Source organism: Erpetoichthys calabaricus, chromosome 11 (assembly GCF_900747795.2).
Source record: "Erpetoichthys calabaricus chromosome 11, fErpCal1.3, whole genome shotgun sequence".
In the NCBI taxonomy this organism is placed as follows: Eukaryota; Metazoa; Chordata; class Cladistia; order Polypteriformes; family Polypteridae; genus Erpetoichthys; species Erpetoichthys calabaricus.
In genome coordinates, this window is record NC_041404.2 from 104,073,918 (window position 1) to 104,098,487 (window position 24,570).

The following is a 24,570-nucleotide window of genomic DNA, read 5'->3' on the forward strand; positions in this document are numbered from 1 at the left end:
GATGCATGTCAAGCTTACTAGCTTATAGTTGCTTGGATCTGCCCTGTCACCCTTTTTATATAATCGGATGATATTTGCCATTTTCCAGTCCTTCAGAATCTCTCCAGTCCACAGTGACTTCCTAAAAATATATGTCAAGGTTTTAGATAGATAGATAGATAGATAGATAGATAGATAGATAGATAGATAGATAGATAGATAGATAGATAGATAGATAGATAGATAGATAGATAGATAGATAGATAGATAGATAGATAGATAGATAGATAGATAGATACTTTATTAATCCCAATGGGAAATTCACATTCTTCAGCAGCAGCATACTGATACAATAAATAATATTAAATTAAAGAATGATAATAATGCAGGTGAAAAACAGACAATAACTATGTATAATGTTAAATGTTAACGTTTACCCCCCCGGATGGAATTAAAGAGTCGCATAGTTTGGGGGAGGAACGATCTCCTCAATCTGTCAGTGGAGCAGGACATTGACAGCAGTCTGTCGCTGAAGCTGCTCTTCTGTCTGGAGATGATACTATTAAGTGGATGCAGTGGATTCTCCATAATTGATAGGAGCCTGCTGAGTGCCCTTCGCTCTGCCACAGATGTTAAACTGTCCAGCTCCATGCCAACAATAGAGCTTGCCTTCCTCACCAGTTTGTCCAGACGTGAGGCGTCTTTCCTCTTAATGCTGCCTCCCCAGCACACCACTGCGTAGAAGAGGGCGCTCGCCACAACTGTCTGATAGAACATCTGCAGCATTATTGAAGATGTTGAAAGACGCCAGCCTTCTAAGGTAGTATAACCGGCTCTGTCCTTTCTTGCACAGCGCATCAGTATTGGCAGTCCAGTCTAATTTATCATCCAGCTGATATATATGTATTTATATATGTATTCACTAGCCTCCTTAAGAACCCGAGGGTAAATATCATCTGGTCCTGGTGATTTGTTTAATTTTAGCCTATTTAATCTGAGCAGCACTTCTCCCTCTACAATTTCTAAATCCCTCAGTACCTCCTTAGAAGTCCTGTTTACCTCTGGGAAGTTATCCACTTGCTCACTTGTGAAGACCTCAGAAAAATGTAAGTTTAGGACATTCACTGTTTCGTTGTCTGTATCTTTTAATTTCCCTTTACTATTTCTGATGCACTTGACCTCATCCTTGACTGTTCTTTTACTACTAAAATACTGAAGGAATTTCTTAGGGTCTTCTTTTGCCTTATCTCCTATAATCCTCTCCAACTGTCTTTTAGCCACCCTGATTTCCTTAATGGTTGCTCTCATGTTCTCATATGCAATACGATTCACTTTGGAATGAACTAGCCTTATATGTCTTATAAAGTTGTTTTTCCTTTTTGCTTACTAAATACATCTTTGAATTTAGCATATTCATTAGGAAGAACAGAAATGGCACTACACATAATTGGTTGAGGAATTTTGTTGAGGTAATTCTTAAAACAAAATAAACTCCAAACAAATCCAAAAATGGGTTTTGGTATCAACAAACTTGAATGATAAAGTATACAAAAGGCTGATCTATTATCTCTTTGTGTAATGAACATCTGGATTGCAACCGCCAAACCTGCCCCTACCAACCACTGGCCTGACATAACCATGGGTGGACAAAATAGTGGCACCCACAAAAAATAAAATGGCATAAGAAATTATTCAAAATAAATATTAATAATTTGATTCAAACAATATTTAACAATTCTAACACCAGAATCGGATTGTTGGACAGTGAAAACTCCTAAACAAATCCAAAAATAATTCAAGAGCACGAAGAAAAATGAGTAAATAATTAATAAACATTTCCATGTGCAACTATCATTAAAGCTATCAACAAATCTATTAGGTTCTTTTGTAAGTGAAGTTGGATAGGAAGAAATGTCAAAACCAACTATGTATATGTTTGTATGTTCCATAACGTCTTACCTGTCTTACCGTCTCTGCTACACCCAGTGTTTTTCGCCCCAAGGACCTCTTCAAATCTAAACTTAAAACTCATTTGTTTAAGACTGCTTTTTCTCTTTAATTACAATTGCTCTGTCTAATTTTTGTATTTTAGTTTTGTTTATAATCTGTGTTTTATCTATTGTTCGGTGTCCTTGAGTGTTTAGAAAAGCACCTACGAATAAATAAACTGCATTATTATTATTATTATTATTATTATTATTATTATTATTATATACTACATGCTGACTGTAGCTGTGTTTGCCATTAAACCTTTATTTCAAGTTACATTGTGCCCTTAAGAGACTGTAGTTCCACTAGGGATGAACAGCCTTACCTCCTGGCCCACTAGAAGTAGTTAGACAAGAGACAGGCTTTAAGCTTTCACTCAGAAACTATATTTATTTACATTAAAGCCAATAACAGAAAGTACAAAGTGATACATAGAATGAGCACCTAAAATAGGACCTCCTGGCTCACATACTGTGGCAGCAGATTCATATTACTGCTAGAGGGGTGTGCTGACAGTTTACAGTTTCTCAAAACACACTGAAAATAGGGACAGAAAATAAAAATAAAAAAAAATGCTACAGGTTCATCATTATCACTCACTTCACTACCAACTCAAGGTTAGACCCATGGGAACTGAAGCACATAAATAGTTTTACTATATGCAACACTCCAAAATCCAGCTTCATGTCTCAACTCTCTCAGCATACACTGCACTCCTGTTAAGCTTGAAAAAACTCAAGCTGAAAGCCTATCACCTGACATCTGTCTGGCAAAAAAATTAAAGCTTATGTATACAACTATATCCCTATTGTTCCTGCTGAATGGTGAATATAGATAGATAGATAGATAGATAGATAGATAGATAGATAGATAGATAGATAGATAGATAGATAGATAGATAGATAGATAGATAGATAGATAGATAGAGTGGACCAGACAATATTAGGCAGGACTCTCTACCTGACAACTGCCGTTGTAAGCACATGGTTGATTATATGGTCCACAATTACAGCATTTACTTCATCGGGGGCAGCTCAATGTCTTTGTTCTCATCTACCTCTTCCTCTGTTCTGTTGTCTTATCCTCACCATACCACCAAGCATTCTTACTCCTCTTCATCTTCCTCTTGCATCGGCAAACATTTGGTCATTTTCAATATTTACCTGCACAGGTTCCGAAATATTCAGCAATTGTATGAATTCTGTTGCATCCATTTCATAAATGTTTGATAAATCATCCATCCATCCATTTTCCAACCCGCTGAATCCGAACACAGGGTCACGGGGGTCTGCTGGAGCTAATCACAGCCAACACAGGGCACAAGGCAGGAACCAATCCCAGGCAGGGTGCCAACCCACCGCAGGACACACACAAACACACCCACACACCAAGCACACACTAGGGCCAATTTAGAATCACCAATCCACCTAACCTGCATGTCTTTGGACTGTGGGAGGAAACCGGAGCGCCCGGAGAAAACCCACACAGACATGGGGAGAACATGCAAACTCCACGCAGGGAGGACCCGGGAAGTGAACCCAGGTCCCCAGATCTCCCAACTGCGAGGCAGCAGCGCTACCCACTGCGCCACCGTGCCGCCCGTTTGATAAATCATTGCTCATAAATTTGAATGTATGTGTCATTGGTTAATGAAAGATATTTGAAACTACCCTTCATTAGTGAAATTCAACATTTACCTGACAAGCATTTTACCACTTTATGAGGCATTACAATAATACCACATTACTGCAATTTGTATAATATGTCCTTGACTGATTATGACTGGTTTTACATGGCTTAGAATGTTATTAAATACATACGTGGCCTTGAGTGTGAAATTATTCACTTATAAAGCTACATAATCTATTTTGATCAACAAAACATAAGCAACTGATAAATGGGCAGATGAGCACAATTGCACTTGGTCATTTGCTTACTTATACTAAAACATTTGCAATTACTTGAGAAACTTTCTGTTGTGAACAAGTGACCTAAACATGTGAAAGTTCTACACATCATTTCAGAAATATTTATTGTTATTCAAAAATTCTGCCAGAGTAAATGAGACAAATTGTAGTAGTAGTAATAGTAGCAGTAGTATTCATTAAAATTAATGGTTCTTGGGCATTTTCTCATGAATACTTTCCATGTACCTTCTAGCATTAGCATATTCTTTTAATGCTTGACTTTCCTCTGTCTGAGGCTACAGTTTCCTCCAAATGTACAAACAAGTGTTTCTGAGATTGATTGACATTGGCAGGATTTAAGAAGTGTGGTGGGGATGGGGTCCAATATACAGGTAGTGGGCCTCATATTACAAAGCGGGTTATTATATACACATGCAGATGTAACTGGTGAAACTGGTCTTAACAATTTTCAGCCTATTTCTCACTTACCATTTCTGTCAAAAGTCCTTAAGCATGTTGTAGCCTCCCAACTCACCAATTATAATAATTTGATGGAACCCTTTCATTCTGGCTTGAGGGCACAGCCCAACTGTGAAACTGCTCTGTTTCGGGTAATTAAGGATTTGCTTATGGCAGCAGACTCTGGACAAACCAGCCTCTGTTAATTTTGTTAGAACTTAGTGCAGAATTTGACACTGTCGGACATGACATTCTACTGTCCAGACTTAAGAACATGCTGGGTATCTCTGGCACTGCCCTCCAGTGGTTTAAGTCCATGTCTGACTGACAGTCAAGAGTTTCTTAGTCTTGGCAATAGCAGATCCAACTTAGTGCTGGTCACACAAGGGATTCCTCATGGCTTTGTCCTCGGCCCTCTGCTCTTCTGTATCTGCTTCCCCTTGGCAATATCATTCGTAGCTATGGACTGAGTTATCATTTTTATACAGATGATACTCAACTCTATTTTAGGGCTTTCTTAGCTTACAACTTCCTACAGTAAAATAGATGGAGCATAATTCTTTAAAAATAATTTGCAACAAAACTGAACTCCTGCAAATTGGCACTAAAGCACAACTTAAGAAAAGGATGGTGATCTCATTAGACCTTCTGATGCAAGGAATCTTAGTGTTATCTTTGATTCCTCCTTTTCTTATTCTGCCCACATAAACAAAATAAGAAACTTTCTTACTTTCACCTCCATAACATATCCCATGTCTACTCATTCCTATCCTTTTCTATTGCTGAGAAACTTGTCCCTGCTTTTATCACATCCTGTATTGAGTATTGTAACTCTCTACTGGCAGGTGGTGCCTCTAATCTTATATCACAACTCCAGTTGATTCAAAACTCTGCTGCAGGAGTCCTAACGTGGGCCCGCATCAGCGAGCACATAACACCCATCCTGCTTCACCTCCACTGGCTCCCTGTGTCTTACAGAATTGAATATAAAATTCTGTTATTGACCTTGCACCAGACTACATTAGTGATCTTCTCCATCACTATGCTCCTGTTCAACCACTAAGATCCTCTGATTTGAGCAATAATAATAATTCATTACATTTATATAGCGCTTTTCTCAGTACTCAAATTACTATCCACACAGGGAGGAACCGAACCCACAATCTTCTTACTGCAAAGCAGCAGCACTACCACTGCGCCACCATAGCAGCCAAACTTTGGAATGACCTCCCAAAATTAATTACATTAGCTGATACCATTCATTCTTCTAAAAAACAACTTAAAACTCACCTGTTCAGGAAGACTTTTAACTCAACCTGACATTCTGCCTCCTCTTTCAGTCTTCCTCTCTGTCCAGATGTGCAGTATAATTTGTATGTATGTTATATCACAAATGATATGATTTGCTAGGCTTTCTTTTAGTCTCAAATTTAGTATTTTACTCTGGTTTATTGTCTTTTATTCCATTAATGCCTTTGTACAGCATATCATGAATCTCTCTGTTTTAATGTTCTATTCAGGAAACATCTACAGAGCAGTATACACTGAAAAATGTTTTTTCACAATTTTTTACTTTTTATTCTCTTTTTTCTTTTCTTTATTGAAGGTCACTTTTTCACTTTGATTTTTTTATCAATGAGGCAATAACCGTGACAGAGGGAGCAACAGAACAAGACAGGATAAAAAGAAAAGGATTTTTTGGCATAAGCAGAGAGTGGTGGGTTGGAGGGAGTAAATAAATGCAAGAAAAAATCAAGAAGCCAAGGAGCCTAGTGGAGGAAAAGTGAATGAAACACAGTTCTGTGATGCACTCTCAAACATTGTGTCTGTATTGAGCCCGGGTTAAGAAAGTATAAATTGAGTTTACTGGAGTGTGATTTGGTACACCAACCAAAAAAAAAGTCATGATCCCAGCAATCATTGCAAATCTGAAGGTCGAATGCTATGCTGTAGCCACCATGTCTGCTTTATACGAGTATCTCAAGGATATGGTGCAGTCCCTCTTTGGAAATTGATTTGGTCATCATTCAAAAGCTACTACATCATCAATGGCAGCACATTCTTACCTAAACCTGTTCAACTGTGCATGATGCCTACTGAAGTGGATGAGCTGCTGGCTTAAAGTATTGATGCATCTCTAGGAAGCAGTCTTGCCAGGCTTAATGAATATTTCAATTGTTTCCTGGTTTGTAGCCACCTGAATCCAGTGAATGTGTCCAGTTGTATTCTTTGTACTTGTATGGGTACTCCTGTCTTGATGGAGGCACTCTTATGTGTCTAGGTGCTCTTTTTGTGTGATCCTGTCTGTCTATAACTTTCAGTGTGGGAAAATGCTCTGACCTGATTATCTTCATTCCCTAAAGACCTGTACCCATCATACTTGGCTTGCAGTGTAATTCCAGCACAATCATTATATTTCTACAGGTAACAATTTGCTATAGTCAGGTCCTAGGGCAACTAATGTGTTACTCAAAGAGAAAGCACATCTTCATTCTATGTAAAAACTATATAATTAAACCATGATTTGTTATCTTGTAAAATTAAAATAAGGGAGTGTATTGGGATCACCATTTAAGTGATTGTTGTATGTTTTTTTGTTGTGTTTTGTTTGTTTTAACTCATTTGATCTGTTTTGAGAACTTTGCACTTTTCTTTATACTACAGGTATTGTTTAAAAAAAACAAAAGAGGTGTTTCGGTCATTGTCACTTGTTTCTGATGAATTCTCTTTTTACCTTTCTATCCATTCATTGTTGTTAGATTTTAGCTGCTATGTGACTAACAAGCTGAATTCTGTAGGAATTCATTGGTGAAAATATTGTATTTTGCTCACTTGATGTTTTTACTGTTTTCAAAATCATTTTCAGATCAATTAATTAATGATTTTTTTTCTTTATACAGTGCTTTTATTGTAAGTGATATCACTGAACAGAAAACAATTAAGAGCAAATATTTTTAGTAATTTTTTTTTGGTTTGTCTCTGGTGTATTTTAAGGCAAAACAGACATAAATATAATATGATATTTTTATTGTTTTCACCAAGATGATTAAATAGAAAAAAAAATAGTATAGATTATCTCATATTAAAATAGTGTACCCAACACTAATCTGCTGTTCGGATGTCCATCTTATAAAAATGGGGCAACTTTCCCTGGAACAGTCATGAGGAAACCATAGTCATGCTCATCCTGGATAAACTTACTGAATTCATTACTGAAGTATGAAACAAATTGGCAAACAGATTTAACAAGTGGTAGAAAATCCAGTGCTGTTGATCACCGATAGGTGACTCAATTCCCTTTTGCAGATTGACTTTAAAAGAAGTTATGCTCTTTACTGGCTTGGTTATTCACTTGTTACACAGAATCTGAAAATTATTTGGACTTGAAAGCTTGTGAACCCTTTAGAATTTTCTATATTTCTGCATAAATATGACCTAAAACATCATCAGATTGTCACTCAAGTCCTAAAAGTAGATAAAGAGAAACCAGTTAAACAAATGAGACAAAAATATTATACTTGGTCATTTATTTATTGAGGAAAATGATCGAATATTACATATTTGTGAGTGGCAAAAGTATGTGAACGTCTAGGATTAGCAGTTAGTTTGAAGGTGAAATTAGAGTCAGGTGTTTTCAGTCAATGGGATCACAATCAGGTGTGAATGGGAACCCTGTGTTATTTAAAGAACAGGGATATATCAAAGTCTGCTCTTCACAACACATGTTTCTGGAAGTGTATCACGGCATGAACAAAGGAGATTTCTGAGGACCTCAGAAAAAGAGTTGTTGATGCTCATCAGGCTGGAAAAGGTTACAAACCCATCTCTAAAGAGTTTGTACTCCATCAATCCAGTCAGACAGATTGTGTACAAATGGAAATTCAAGGCCATTGTTACCCTCCCCAAGAGTGGTCGACCAACAAAGATCACTCCAAGAGCAAGACGTGTAATAGTCGGCGAGGTCACAAAGGACCCCAGGGTAACTTCTAAGCAACTGAAGGCCTCTTTCACATTGGCTAATGTTCATGTTCATGAGTCCACCATCTGGAGAACACTGAACAACAATGGTGTGCATGGCAGGGTTGCAAGGAGAAAGTCACTGCTCTCCAATAAAAACATTGCTGCTCATCAGTAGTTTGCTAAAAATCTAGTGGACAAACCAGAAGGCTATTGGAAAAATGTCTGTGGACGGATGAGACCAAAATAGAACATTTTGGTTTAAATGAAAAGCATTATGTTTGGAGAAAGGAAAACACTGTATTCCAGCATAAGAACCTTATCCCATCTGTGAAACATGGTGGTGGTAGTATAACATGGTTTGGGCCTGTTTTGCTGCATCTGGGCCAGGACGGCTTGCCTTCATTGATGGAACAATGAATTCTGAATTCATCCATCCATCCATTTTCCAACCCGCTATATTCCTAACTACAGGGTCACGGGGGTCTGCTGGAGCCAATCCCAGCCAACACAGGGCACAAGGCAGGAACCAATCCCGGGCAGGGTGCCAACCCACCGCAGGAATTCTGAATTATATCAGAGAATTCTAAAGGAAAATGTCAGGACATCTGTCTATAAACTGAATCTCAAGAGAAGGTGGGTCATGCAGCAAGACAACGACCCTAAGCACACAAGTCGTTCTACCAAAGAATGGTTAAAGATGAATAAAGTTAATATTTTGGAATGGCCAAGTCAAAGTCCTGACCTTAATCCAATCGAAATGTTGTGGAAGGACCTGATGTGAGCAGTTAATGTGAGAAAACCCATTAACATCCCAGAGTTGAAGCTGTTCTGTATGGAGGAATGGGCTAAAATTCCTCCAAGCCGGCGTGCAGGACTGATCAATAGTTACCGGAAACATTTAGTTGCAGTTATTGCTGCAAAGGGGGGTCACACCAGATACTGAAAGCAAAGGTTCAAATACTTTTGCCACTCACAAATATGTAATATTCGATCATTTTCCTTAATAAATAAATGGCCAAGTATAATATTTTTGTGTCATTTGTTTAACTGGTTTCTCTTTATCCACTTTTAGGACTTGAGTGAAAATCTGATGATGTTTTGTAGAAATGTAGAAAAAGATATTACAAAGAAGTGAACTTTTTCCCAATGGCATTCTATAACCTTACACTATATGTACTTACACAACTGGAAAAGATTTCAGTCATTGTGTTAGCTGGGATCATTTACCAGGTAAAGATGAAACAGTTCAGCTTGTGAAATGAGAATGGAGAATGTTCTCTAAATTACTCTTTGTTCTTGTCTTCCATGACCCTAGAACATGTCTCTCAAACTGAATTCCAGATCTTGTTCTTCAGCACAGTTCCGATTGACAATTTGTACTTCATCTACAGGTTTCATTTCATTGTTTATTATTGGATCTGACTTTAATTCCACAAATCCAATGGATTTCATTCTTCATTTTTCAACTGAACATTGGTACACCCAAACCCATGTCTTGGTCATATTTACCAACTTGATTAAGCACAAAGAATAGACAGCGGGGTGGAATGAACACAGCATAGCAGCTCAGGGTTTATCTTATAATCCAAGAATGTTTTCATAGGAGGGAACCTCTGGGTGATTATGACAATAACCAGCTGGTTTAAAGAGCCATTACCTCATTAATCAGTACTTACAAAGCCAACAAACAAAAAGGAGCCTGTACTCATGCCAGAAATGTAAATTAAATCCTTGGCTTCAAGTCATGTACAATGTGAAACAGGAAAAGGAGTGGGAAGAAGTGAATACACTCCTTCAGTACTAGGAGACCTTCTGAATCAGAGAGAATACATTCTAAATATGACACACTGCAATTTGTCACCAGTGACACCAGGAGTCAATGGAAATGCTTACTGCATAACAGATTCTAATGAGGGTTATACCAGCTTCTCCTCTTCCTTGTGGATGGGATGAACAAAATCGTCCAGTTTCAGCCAGCCATATGGGACCACATGTGTGCGTGCGTGTATGTGTGTGTGTGTAATTTTTAATATACTTTCCAGAAGTATATTAAAGAACTTCATCCTAAGCTGGGGGGAGAAATTCGCAAGGGGCTTGGGAGGTAGCTTAATGCATATGCATGTGTTTTAATTAAAGAAAAAACTTTAATAGGGCTGGTAAAGAGACATTTTCCAAATGTCACCATTTTTATTTTTATTAATGTTTTTTTTTTGTTTTGATTCTGCTACTTATTGATTAACCAGTTGTCTAGCAATCTGAACTATTGTGTTATGAACTAAAGAAACAAGAAAAGAAAAAAGGCAAAAGAAACAGGTAAACAAATTACAAATAAAATACACATCTTAATTATTCTGGCTGCATGTGTCTTGTGTGTATCTTGAGAGCAGGAAGTCCTTTGAAAAGAAAATTTCCTTTGTGTGCAGTATGTGTGAGAAGATGGGGAAGCTGTGCTCCAGTGTGAGTGATTAGCACATTGGATAATCTGTGTCAAATTAATACAAATGTGTATTAAAATTGTGGAGTAACTCCCAAGACGTCTGACAGGGATGGGAAACTGGGACCAGTTCAATGGCATACAGTATCCATTCTAACATTTGTGCATTTGTGGTTGGCAGAGAAGGTGTGCTTTTTAACAAGCAAAGGTATAAAGCATTGTGAATCTGTGCTTGTTTGTGAAGCTAATTATATTTTCCAGCATTTTTTGCCAAAAAAGTGCTGTGTACTTTTTTATTCTTGTTTCTAGTATTGGTGCTCACATGAATTACCTGTAAAGTGCAGTCTGACTATACATGTTTCATTTAGTGAACAGAAGCCATATCCATTGAGTTCTTACTGTGTATGTCATTTTGTTTAATCACATTCCATTATAGTAGCAATTATGCTCCCTTCCCATCAACTGCCTTTACTCCATTTCTTCACTTTTCCCAAATAAGATCTGATGCATCACAAAACTTCTTTCAGAATATCATCACTCATTGTACTGCTAGTTTTAAAGCACAGTAACACATGTAGAACATCATATACAGAGTACTTTCAGATTACTGTAAATCTGCAATATGTCTCTCAGAAATCCCTAAACAAATTCAGGCCAGTCAAGAACCTTGAAACAAAACAGCAACAAAAACATATTTGATACACAGTATCACAGAATTAGAACAAAGTTGTCAAACTCAGATAAGCTGCAAGAGGAGAAGAGGAAACTGGACAATTTTCAGCTTTAGGTCTGCAACTTTTTTCCACTAGGAGAGCATAGAAACAGAAGGGGAACCAGCTGAGGCACTAGAGGGTCGTTTCAACATGTGACACCCTGCCTTCAGACTAACAAACGGCAACTTGTCATCTCTGGAGGCATTAGATATAGAGCAGGTGCAGCTGGTTAGTGATTGACAGGGGAGTGAGAGTGGCGTCCTTAAAGGAGTTTGTTTATTGGTGTTGATGGTGTGGGGGTTGCTGCACTGAAAGAATTACATGAAGTATTAGAAGTCAGAAACTTAAGAACCATGACTTCAGCACACAGCTGTTTGGAAAGAACACCCTTATGACAGAAAGAGGCCCCGATGGATTCTCTGTAGTTAACCTTAATATTACAGGCTAATTCTCAGAGCATGGATTATTATGCATCCTTTTTTTGTGCTCACAGTGGCTGAGAGATGCTACCTTAGAAAATGCTTTCCCTCTTTTCAGTATGAGGATAACAGACAGATGACTAGCAACTGGTATACCTGTAAACTTAAATCCAAAGTTTAAACGACTTTTGTGACTGTAGAGAGTTTAAGTATGTAATGAAATGGAGTTTATTATGACATATTTCACTTCAGAATTTTTTAAGTAAAACAAATAGCAAGTGCAGAGAAAAAGTAAATATGACATCATAATCATATTTAATACTTAAGAAAACAAGTGAATAAAATCAGGGAATGTGCTTTAGGCACTGCTAGATGGAAAAATAAATGTGTAAGATACCCAAGAAACACCAAGCAAAACTAACCAAATTTGTTGTTAAAGAAATACTTCAATACTCTTGTATAATCTATGCATTACAACAATGAGTTCAGATAGATGTTCTAAAAAATGTTTATTCTTGTCATATACTTCTCTAAGAATCAACTGTAACAGACAAACTTGGGGAACAAAGTGGATGGAGAGTTGCATGCAGCACAGCTTAATTGTAAAATGTTACTTGAACTACCATTGATGTTGATGAGTGCTATATACACAGGAAATCTTAACATGCCATATGCTTAGACTGAATATGGAAATGCCTACTGTTTTCCAAAGCTAAGAGAGCCTTCAGTAGAGTCTACCAATGACTGACTTTGCATAAGCATGTCTGTAGGTGGTATGCTACTGTAACAAAGATACTTGTTCAGGCATAATATGTGTTTTGCTGTGGCTTGTGCTACAAGGTGCAAAACCCTGTACACTTTAGTTCTAACTTCCACTTATATCTAGAAACACTTTAGGATATACTAACTTACATATCAATGCACACTGTCAGTTATTCAACGATGCACACTATGACTTATAGTTCCAACACACGATGTACATTTCTATTAATTTAAATTATTCCACTAATTTCCCTATTAGGCCAGGTGCTACTTATGTTGTGATTCACATGTTAAGGCACATTTGTATACTTTACTGTACATGATGAGTACCAATGCCCCTTACAGAATTTTTAATTCTTTACCACTATATACATGTCAAAGCACTCTATGAAGCTCTCTATCACTTACACATTGATGCATATGGAATAAACACACTACAACTAATACAGTGCATCCGGAAAGTATTCACAGCGCATTACTTTTTCCACATTTTGTTATGTTACAGCCTTTTTCCAAAATGGATTAAATTCATTTTTTTCCTCAGAATTCTACACACAACACCCCATAATGAAAATGTGAAAAAAGTTTACTTGAGGTTTTTGCAAATGTATTAAAAATAAAAAAATTGAGAAAGCACATGTACATAAGCACATGTTTCTCCTGATCATCCTTGAGATGTTTCTGCAGCTTAATTGGAGTCCACCTGTGGTAAATTCAGTTGATTGAACATGATTTGGAAAGGCACACACCTGTCTATATAAGGTCCCACAGTTGACAGTTCATGTCAGAGCACAAACCAAGCATGAAGTCAAAGGAATTTGTTTGTAGACCTCTGAGACAGAATTGTCTCGAGGCACAAATCTGGGGAAGGTTACAGAAAAAATTTCTGCTGCTTTGAAGGTCCCAATGAGCACAGTGGCCTCCATCATCCGTAAGTGGAAGAAGTTCGAAACCACCAGGACTCTTCCTAGAGCTGGCCGGCCATCTAAACTGAGTGATCAGAGGAGAAGGGACTTAGTCAGGGAGGTGACCAAGAACCCGATGGTCACTCTGTCAGAGCTCCAGAGGTCCTCTGTGGAGAGAGGAGAACCTTCCAGAAGGACAACCATCTCTGCAGCAATCCACCAATCAGGCCTGTATGGTAGAGTGGCCAGACGGAAGCCACTCCTTAGTAAAAGGCACATGGCAGCCCGCCTGGTCTGATGAGACAAAGATTGAACTCTTTGGTGTGAATGCCAGGCGTCACGTTTGGAGGAAACCAGGCACCGCTCATCACCAGGCCAATACCATCCCTACAGTGAAGCATGGTGGTGGCAGCATCATGCTGTGGGGATGTTTTTCAGCGGCAGGGACTGGGAGACTAGTCAGGATAAAGGGAAAGATGACTGCAGCAATGTACAGAGACATCCTGGATGAAAACCTGCTTCAGAGCACTGTTGACCTCAGACTGGGGCGACGGTTCATCTTTCAGCAGGACAACGACCCTAAGCACACAGCCAAGGTATCAAAGGAGTGGCTTCAGGAAAACTCTGTGAATGTCCTTGAGTGGCCCAGCCAGAGCCCAGACTTGAATCCGATTGAATATCTCTGGAGAGATCTTAAAATGTCTGTGCAACGACGCTTCCCATCCAACCTGATGGAGCTTGAGAGGTGCTGCAAAGAGGAAGGGGCGAAACTGGCCAAGGATAGGTGTGCCAAGCTTGTGGCATCATATTCAAAAAGACCTGAGGCTGTAATTGCTGCCAAAGGTTCATCGACAAAGTATTGAGCAAAGGCTGTGAATACTTAAATGTACATGTGATTTCTCAGTTTTTTTATTTTTAATAAATTTGCAAAAACCTCAAGTAAACTTTTTTCATGTTGTCATTATGGGGTGTTGTGTGTAGAATTCTGAGGAAAAAAATGAATTTAATCCATTTTGGAATAAGGCTGTAACATAATAAAATGTGGAAAAAGTGATGAGCTGTGAATACTTTCCGGATGCACTGTACATCAATACATATAAGGTACAATGGCACAACACACTAAAGCCAATCACAGACATAATGTGATGTACACCACTTTGATGCATACTAACATGAACTTCCCCTTTTTACTTTAACCTCCTTAGCATTAGACCTGAGCGTTACTTGGGCTGCGAAAACTGTGTTAAAAGCGTTAGCCCTGAGTGTCACTCACACAATTGTTGAGATGCGTCTTGTGTAAGCATTAGAACCAAGAATCACTTGGGCTGTAAAAGTGCAGTCGGTGCTGCCATTCTTTGGAGAAATTATGTCTGAGTGTAGGTTTTCACTAATTGTGAATTATCTGCTCTTTACCAACAATGAAGACTTTGATGAGAATACCCATCCACCGTCTGAAATGAAGAAAATCTGGGAGATATTCCAGGCGATTGTAGTAAAATTTTGGAGTGTTTACATTCCGGACTGTGATGTCAACATCGATGAAAGTCTCCAAGGCTTATAAGGGCAGACTCAGGATTCAGTATATTGTGTCAAAAAGAGCAAGATTTGGCATAAAGCTTCACTAGCTTTGTTAATCTAAAATGGGATAGATTTGGAATTCAGTTCTGTACACAGGGAAAGGGACCATATTTGATCCGAAATACAATCAGTATGGGGTTGCTACGTCATCGGTGCCGACTTTGATAGATGTTCTGCTGGATCAAGGTTACTGTGTAACCACGGAGAATTTTTATACTTTGCAGAGCTAGTTGACATCTTGCTGCAAAGACTAACGCATATGGAACAGTGCGTCCACACTGTTGTGGCATGACCGAAGACTTTGGCTGAACTAATTTACAGTGAGGTGCGCTAGCAGCTTGGCAAAACAATAAAGTGCTTGCACTGAAATGGAAGGACAAGAAAGATGTTTGACTTTTTAGCACTGTACATAATGCAGCTACAGTCACTGTACAGGCAAAAGGCAACAAGCAGGTTATGAAGTGTGGAGGAAGAATTGACTTCCAATCCTGTTATGCGGAAGCAATAAAAGAAATACTATAAAAAGATATTTTATCCTTTGGTGTAACCGTGCATTTGGAATGCATTTGTGTTATACAAACAAAAACCTGGCAAAACTATATCTCATGCAAACTTTGCATGCCAGCTTCTAGCACAAATCATTGCTGCACATCCATCGTCCACACTATCGCTAAAGAGACGCGGTTGACCCATCAAATTGCAGATCAATCCAGAGTGTCTTATTGGTAGACATTTCATTGATTATATACCTCCATCAGAAAAAAACAAAATCCAACTCTTACCTGTGCAGTGTGCTGTTCAAAAACTTATAAATCTGGAAAGAAAATCCGAAAAGAAATGCACTATTATTTGCTTTAAGATTTACACACATAAAGGACTCATTTTTAAATTATATACTGTTTTGGCATCATTAATAGTATTATTATTACTGTTATTATTATTTTTGTTATTATTATTAATTTCATATTATTATTTTTATTCATCATTCCTATTATTATTTGTATTATTATTATACTTTTGAGATTAAATAACAATGTAATTTTTCATGCCAAAAAAAGAAAATGCAACACTTTTTACGTGTTTTTTTGGAATAAAATGCAATGCTAAGAAGGTTAACGCACATAACAAAACCCATGAACAAGTACAAGATGACACATACTGAAAGGCACATTGACACATTTCAATGTAAACTGAAAGTAATTCTGACTAAATTTTGATTGACTAGCTAATGCCCAACACTTCAATGACCACCACTATTCCCACTTCAGTAGGGACTATCCAAAGACCACTCTCATTTACAGTCACTTACAATTTACTCTCACTTACAGTTCTATATACATTATGATGCACAAGAACTTACACTTTCATACACACTACCATATCCTTTAAAACACACCATGATATATGCTACAGATTGTCTTACCATTTACAAACTGTGATATCCACTGCTATTTACATATTCATGCACAAATATTATGATGCACTCTACAACCAGACAGTCTGTTTACAATAGTCTGCTGTCTTAACAAATTGCTGAAAGATGGTAGAATGTTCAGCTGGAATGTTCAGTACATTTAGGCTTTCGCCAAATCAACAGCTATGAAGCCTGTGTGCAACTGTTATTCTTTTCATTATCTTTAATAAGTACAGAATGCAAATGTGTTTTTAGATTTAATTATCCTAGCCACCAATCCTGCCTCTCAAACATTTTAACAATCTAACGTTATACACTTGATGCCGACTGACACCTAGACTTTATTGCATTACCTCTTTTACTGCACCAGCACATCTACTTTAGTGTGTTTGTGTTATATGAGAGTGGGGGTATTATTTCTACTGTAGTTTTGTAATGCACAAGAACATTATACAAGAAAATTATTATTTAATTAAGAACAAATCACAAAATAAACCATGAAAATGTATGTCCTTTCTAAGCCTGTGGTACAAATGTCTGCATTAATGAGGAAATTTTTTTTAAATCTAACTCTGTGCAAATATGATATAAAATGAATATTTTTAGGTAGTTTAAAATATTATTTATTTGTCAATGATTATGTATGTTATATTCTAAAAAGATCCCTTCTTTTCTAGTGATACTCCCTATACAATAAACAGTCAAGATGTGCAGTGGTCTGCTCTTGGTAATGCATCCTTAATACTATTTTTTCTGTAACCCATTTTATTGCCAGTATGTTAGTGCTAGTTAATTCACTGGCATTTCTTCCTTGATGCAAATTATGTCTCTCCCCCAAAACACAGTTTTATTCTGTATCTTATGGTGATGCTCACTTCACCTCAGAGTTTGACTTTTATCATAACATACACAGTAGCTCAGTCTGATGCACATTGTTGCTTATACTTTAATCTAACTGTACTTTTCTATGGGGTAAGCCATATCTTGTACATTAAGACTTTCGCCATTATGCACATTTTGGTTGGCATAATGCCATAGTCTCACTGCCAAATATTCAATGAATGAAAACAAATCTCTTAAGTTAGAGAATTTCAGTTAGTGGACACATCTTGAAAGACACTTGCACTAAAACTGCATTATTGTAGCTTTTTGTGAATGGAAAGATCCTAAAAACCCTATAAAGAAGAAATACACAATAAAAAGTAGTCCCTCATCCTCACCTCTCAGCACCCACTTTATGAAGAAAAAAAACATAAATTAATTTATATTTTATCATAATTACTTGCTTATTACTATTTAAAAGATTAATATTAAAGATCAAATATGTCAGCAAAGCAGTAACATAGATATTTTAATAACCTGCCATTTCACTTTTCTTTTACTTAGCCTTTAGTATGTAAAGATAAAAGGAAGCCTGAAATAATATTATAATAGTAAACATAGTTTCTCAATAGCCTGTTTATCCCATACTCAGCATAACATACTCTAACTTTTCTTGTTTCTACCTGTGTAATTTTTGTGATGAGTATCAAACTGTCATCTTTCATTCCTATAGTAGTTATAAGGACAAAGATTCTATCCAGCCTTCCCCATGTTAGTCTATCCATTTCAAATGCTCTACTTCCAGTTTTATACTATTATGTTTCATAGTATAGAACTGATTATTTGATTACCCCAAGGTAGTAGAATGTCATTTGAGATTCTAGTCATTTCAAACTCTCCAGCTTCTATTTGATCTGTGTTATGGTTATTTCATTGACTTTCCAAGGGCTAATCTATGAAAGATGATTGGCTTATTAATTTATTATTATTATTTTTTTTTTTTTTTCAGTATAAGTCTGCTAGTCTTGTCGAGTGGTCATTTTGATATTTGATGCCATCTGAGTTTTGTGTCTATCTAATCATTCTGGACTTTCTGCAATCACTCTTCATTTTATAAAATTCCAAGCATTTGGGTCTATCTGCAATCTGTCTGACAATTTTAACATCACCAGGAGTATTTTTGGACTCTGTAGAGTGTCTTCATTGAAGATTTTTTGAGCCTATACTGCTGTCTGGTCTTTTCAAGCTATCCATGTTTAAATCTGTTATATATTTCTTCAGGTAAATTCAGGCTCATTAAATTATTAAAAACAGAACTATTATTTCAGGATTTCCCTTTTCAGCTCTATACTGTAGTTAGAATAGCATATTCATTAAATATATGTGACTCAAATATTTTTCTAATTTACCCTACACAATCCTTATCATGGTTTTCATTGTCCATGCTTCCCTCACAATAGTCCAGCGGGACAGATTAGGGGGTGAATTTTTTTTTTTGTTCACATTAATGACAGTTCTGTGACAGGTAAGAATTTTAATCAGCAGGTTTTGTCCAAATTATCAAGGATATTCCAGGAGATCCTCAAACCTGTGTAACCAATGGCTGAGTGTGATAGACATTACTGCTGTTCTGAAGATTACGTGTGCAGAGTCCATGTAGCAGTTCAGTCTGCAGTGGACTGCATAAACGTTTTGTTTTTTCTTTTAGCCATGCCTCTTCTTCCTTGACTTCCTGGGTCTCCTTTTCTGACAACTCTTCCTTATCCTCCTCCTCCTCCTCCTCATCCTCCTCCTCCTCCTCATCACTCCAAAGCGAGGTGCTGATATGCTTATATTCTGTTGTGTCCTCACACTCTGTCTCACGATGGTAGAAATAACTGAAATTCGATACAATGACAGGTACAGGCAGTGAGATGGTTAACACTCCAGCAATCGCACATAGAGAGCCTACCAGCTTCCCTCCAACGGTCACAGGTGACATGTCCCCATAACCCACGGTTGTCATGGTGACTACAGCCCACCAAAAAGATTCAGGGATACTGGTAAAGGCAGTGTTTTCATTGTCAACCTCTGCAAAGTAGACTGAACTGGAGAAAAGAATGACACCAATGAAAAGGAAGAAGATTAGCAAGCCAAGCTCCCTCATGCTAGCCTTAAGGGTCTGGCCCAAGATTTGTAAGCCCTTGGAATGTCGGGAAAGCTTAAATATTCGAAAAACCCTCACCAGACGAATAACCCTTAGTATAGCCAGTGACATGGCAGGAGTACCACCTTTGGCACGTGCCAGTTCAGTGCCCAAGGTTACAAAATATGGGATAATGGCAACAAAATCAATGATGTTCATGATATCCCGAAAAAAATTGGTCTTGCTGGGGCAAGCCACAAAACGCACTAGTAGTTCAAATGAGAACCAGCAAATGCACATGGTCTCCACCACAAAAAAGGGATCTTGGAAAGGATGTGTGTAGAGGAAAGGGGGATCTGGTAGTGTGATGTTGCGAGGGTGAGGATGATGATGAGGCTGCAGGTAGAAAAAGAAAAAAACAGAGAGGGAGAAAGGAAGACAATATATTAAAACAGGTTCAACAAATGGGAGTGCCATTTGAGAAAATTGTGATGGGCCTATAACACAATACTGAGGGCAAAAAACAAAACAAAAGCCCCTTAAGCCCAGTCTCAGTTTAATAGGAAAACCCTTTGTGATTTGTCTTGAAGCTGTGAAGGTAGTGAGCATTATACATTTTCCTTTCCATTCCACCTAACTTAAAATTATGTCTGTTCAGGTAGCAATAAATGGAATCTAATAGCCTTGTCTTCTATGTTCACTCAGACTTGAACACAGAAAGTATTTCCCTAGCAAAAGTCCATCTTCAAGTCCCTAATTTAGGTTGGATTGCCCTTCAGCTTTAAATAGCTTCTGTCTTAGCTCTTGGGAACGAAACTAGAGATGAGTGAAAGGCAAGAAGGGCTCTCCTCTCATCTCCACACATCCCCCATCATGTCTCACTGCCTACCTCACTCACACTCTCTCTCTTTTCTCACCCTTTTTGCATTTATTTCTGTTTCATTATTACAGGTCTTTCTCCAGTGTGCAAAAACTGCTTTCACAGAGTCAATGCTGCATGTTCCAATAATCAGAAATTTGAATTTTACAAAATAATTAACTTATCTCTCTGAAATCTGATGAAAGTTTAGCCCCAAGGGCCCTGATCAAACAGGCATGCACAAATTTCCAAACAGACCATTTCTGTGATTGTTTTGTTCACAGCTATGCTGCAGGTTCTTAGAAGAATGCTAATCAAAATATACCTGCAGAGAAACAAAATAACACAACAGAGACATTCATTAGCAGAGACAGAGATGTCTTCTCACCAAAATTTCTCTCTCATCTTTGAAGTCAGGTAATGTTTCCAAGCAGAAGATGACAATGGAAACAAGGATGACCATGACAGAAATAATTGCAATAATTCTGGCTGCAGCAGATGATTCTGGGTACTCAAAAAGCAGCCACACCTGCTTCTGGAACTCATTCTCAGGCATGGGGCGCTCTTCATCCTTAGGAAAGCCTTCATCCTCCAGGAAACGTGCCAGTGCCTCACCCTCTAATTGATAGAACTTAACTTCGTCAATGAAGACATCCAGGGGGATGTTTGCTGGTCTTTTGAGGCGTCCACCTGACTGGTAGAAGTAGAGGATAGAATCAAAGCATGGCCGATTGCGATCCAGGAAATATTCATTATGCAATGGGTCATAGTAGCGCCCCCGCTTCTGGGGGTCTCCAAGGAGAGTGTCTGGGAACTGGCTCAGTGTGCGTAACTGTGTTTCAAACCGTAGTCCAGACACATTAATGACCACTCGTTCACTCAGCACTCCACTGGACCTCCAAAGGGAGCTGGACTTTCTGCTCTTCCTTTTCTTGGGGACAGTTAATGTCAAGTCTTGGGTGCTGTCACTTTGGTGTTCCTGGTCCCCATCTCTAGTGGTTTCTTTGTCCTTCAGACAGGTTATATTGTGGTTCATCTCATCCATGATTGTGACTGTCTGTTTAAATATGATTACAGTCTTCTCACACCATTCTATTTAATTTCCTTACTTCATTTTATCTTCTTCTTTTTGCCATTCACTCTTGCATTTTACTTCTCATTTTTGCAAATATTACAACTTTGTTCTGTTGGCTGCCAAGAGATTTCAAAAAAGATTAGTGCATTTTCTTTGCTGGGTGTAATAAAGCAAGCTATCTTTCTCTGTGGTGCAGTGCTCCCAGCCTCTCACCCTTCCTCTCTCTCTGTCTCACTCTCTGTCTTTCTCAGAATGCTGTCCTGTTGAAATCTAATCCACTCCCCCTGCAGTAACTTAACTGGCATCAGATATCAAGGCCCCACTCCTAATTCGCACACCCACCCCAAAACAACATGACTAAAAAAAGAAGGGTAACCTGTCCTCATCCTTGCAGATTACCAAAATGTTTAAGACATCTAAGTGTAAATAATGAGCTGCATAGAGATAACAGAAGAAATAAAAATGAACCTGTAGAAAAAATAATAGACACAGGTGGGTGAGCTAACTGACAGAACAGTTTGTTTTAGGATTATGATGTTTTGAAAGTTCACATGTTTAAACTTTCATACATTGAATTGATCTTTAATTTCTAAGAGAGCGATGTTGATCATACTGTTAAAAATTAAGATAAATATTGGTGTGTCCTATTTTCCCGACAGTGCTACACCCAGTGTGCCAGGTAAAGTGGTCCAAAGGACCAGAATTTCTTAGTAACGTTGATATGTTAAATAATATCTGAATGCTTATTATTGGTTGCACATTCTGAGACTCAGTTTTAAATCAATTTATTGAGTTTACATGTTCTACCAACAGCATGATGCTCTGTCTAGGGTTGGTTACTGCTTTAGGGAAAAATGAAGAAAGGAAACAAAGTTATTATGGAAAAATAAAAATATACTGTGCATGTGCACAAATCTACACTTTGACAAAACCTGAATCTGTGGTAAGTGCTTCCAGACAAAACTTTTTAAAAGAATAAATTTTAAACTTTTCTCATCTAAGCAATTGAACCACAATGGCAACCAGGGATAATCTGAGTTTTAACATGTTTAGGTGAAGAAGCCGTGTTTTACGAAAAATAGATGAAGAGGTATATTATTAATATTTTTAATACATAAGCAGCCCCAACTGATTTGAATAAGATGGAAGTTTAAGAAATAAAAATCATGAATCAGAATTAAATTGTGTCAGATACCATCGCACCAAAAGGGGCAACCTGAATGCAAAGATATACTATCCCAAAGTCCAAAATATATTGAATCAATATATACCAAAGTAAAAAGTTGTAAGTCATATTTTAAAAATACATGTCTGCTTTGGCTGTGGCACTGTATTTAAAACTCCTGCCTCCCAGCAAATGTGTCTGAATCCTTCCTTGCTCATTATTTTTGTGTGGTTTGTATGTTCTACTTATGTCCAAATGGGTGTACTGTTTCCACCCAATAAGCATAATACTTCTGGCTGAGCACTCTTCAGTTGTTAACTCTCACACATGCAGGAGCTCACACCTACAAGTTGTTCAAATTGCCTTTTTTGGCTGCTACACTTCCTGGCCCAAGGTCAGGAAAAAAGCTCAGTCTTGGCCAAGTCAACACTGTACTCTACTTGTGACAAATTTCTCATAAATACAAAATATATATCGACAAACACTCTTTCATTTTGCTTGGAGTGAATGCGGACATTTTATGATTGAAATAAGTCGGTTCTTTCAGGTAATCACAATCTTAAACAAACTTCTAGCATATTGAATAGCCACCCTGATAGTTCTTTCCTTTTTTCCTTGGGGGCAAGCAGTCTCTCTTTGCTCTTCCTAGCTTTATTAGTTTAGATACTGTAAATACCTGAAACCTGATTTCATATGGCTTATGAGATGTACTTTATGATGAGTAAAACTCTGTTGCTCTGTGACGGTCCAGGTTGGCCCCACACTGCCTGGCTGCTTCTGTGAGACTCTTCAAACTGTAACCTTTGATAGTCATAGACCAAGATAAGCCAGGCAAATTACGACAGAAACATTCAACAAGGGTTTACTACAAAAAGTGTCACTGCTTTTATTAAAGCCAATCCAAAAACAAAGTGCAATTAATGCATTACATCATAACGTCCCAATAAATAAATAATCCATAAAATCAGCGAGTGTACAGTGGAGGTTAAAAAACTTAAATAAATAATCCATTGTGAGATTGGCGCTTGATTGTTGCCGACCCGACACAGACTGAAAACGGAGGCACGTGTAAAACAAACAAAAAGATTTATTTTTTCTTCACCTGTGGGGCATGTCTTCCCTGTGAACCCCACAAGCACAACACAGTCCCAAAATACAAAGAAAAATCACCCCAAAACACACTCTTTCTCCTCCACTCCTCCCAGGGTAGCTTCGTCCTCCTCCACCCAACTCTGGCGCCCTGAGTAGTGGATGCAGGCTCCTCTTATAGCCCACCCAGAAGTGCTACAGGTGCTCATTGACCTACTTCTGGCTGCACTTCTGGGTGTGGCTGCACTCAAGCCCAGACGGGCTTGTTAAGCCCTGCAGCTCCCCCTGGCGGTAGCCACGGAGCCCAACCAGGATGAGCTCCGGTCTTCCATATTACCGGCCCCGATGCAACCCAGGGGGGCTGCCACAAAATGATCTGGGGCATGTAGTGTGCATCCCATGGCTGCTCCCCCAGATCCAGTGTCGTAGGGGCGTCCCAGCCGTCCGCCACACCATTCAAATGAGGTTAAAAAAGAAGGGTGAACATTTTCTTTAAAAAAAATGCAAATCTTGGTGCTGCTTTCTCCCTGGCTTTTCCTCTTTGGATTCTACAGCCTGAGGAGATGTCAACCAGCCATCGCAGACAACCCTTTGACCCCACTCAGACCCCTGTTGTCAGTCCATCGGCATGTACAGGGTACCACACCAAGCTTTACTCCTTTCAACTCCTGCTGCCATTCCCCAGCATGACAGGGGCATCCTCCTGGAGTGATTGGTCACTCCTGTTCCCAGGCTGCTCAGTAGGAGCAACCCTCAGCCCCCACTTGAGTGGGGGCATACGCTCCTTCCCTGGGACTCACTTTCCCATCTACCTGCTTCCTTTCTGTCTTGTACCAGTTCTATCCCATTCCTGCTCTTCTCTCCCATCCTTTAACCTGCATGTCTTTCTTTTTTTTGTTTCTTTCTTACTGTTCTT

The 24,570-nt window shown here is 38.3% G+C and overlaps 3 protein-coding genes across 3 annotated transcripts in view; 2 read left to right on the forward strand and 1 right to left on the reverse strand.

The window, feature by feature from the left end:
* The window catches only part of ppfia3 (PTPRF interacting protein alpha 3), a 454,572-nt gene extending 446,863 nt beyond the window's left edge, over positions 1–7,709 (forward strand). Inside the window, 1 exon segment of the mRNA XM_028813664.2 lies at positions 5,941–7,709. The gene's annotated coding sequence lies outside the window, so the exon portion shown is untranslated.
* Positions 1–24,570, forward strand: part of LOC127529574 (uncharacterized) — an 813,564-nt gene that overhangs the window by 584,235 nt on the left and 204,759 nt on the right. The window lies entirely within an intron of this gene.
* On the reverse strand, positions 18,836–21,370 carry LOC114660774 (potassium voltage-gated channel subfamily A member 7-like). The gene is made up of 2 exons (XM_028813668.2): positions 20,714–21,370; positions 18,836–19,862 (listed from the first exon to the last, which is right to left on the reverse strand). The coding sequence occupies exons 1-2, from the start codon at positions 21,368–21,370 to the stop codon at positions 18,924–18,926; spliced, it is 1,596 nt and encodes a 531-aa protein (XP_028669501.1). The 3' UTR covers positions 18,836–18,923.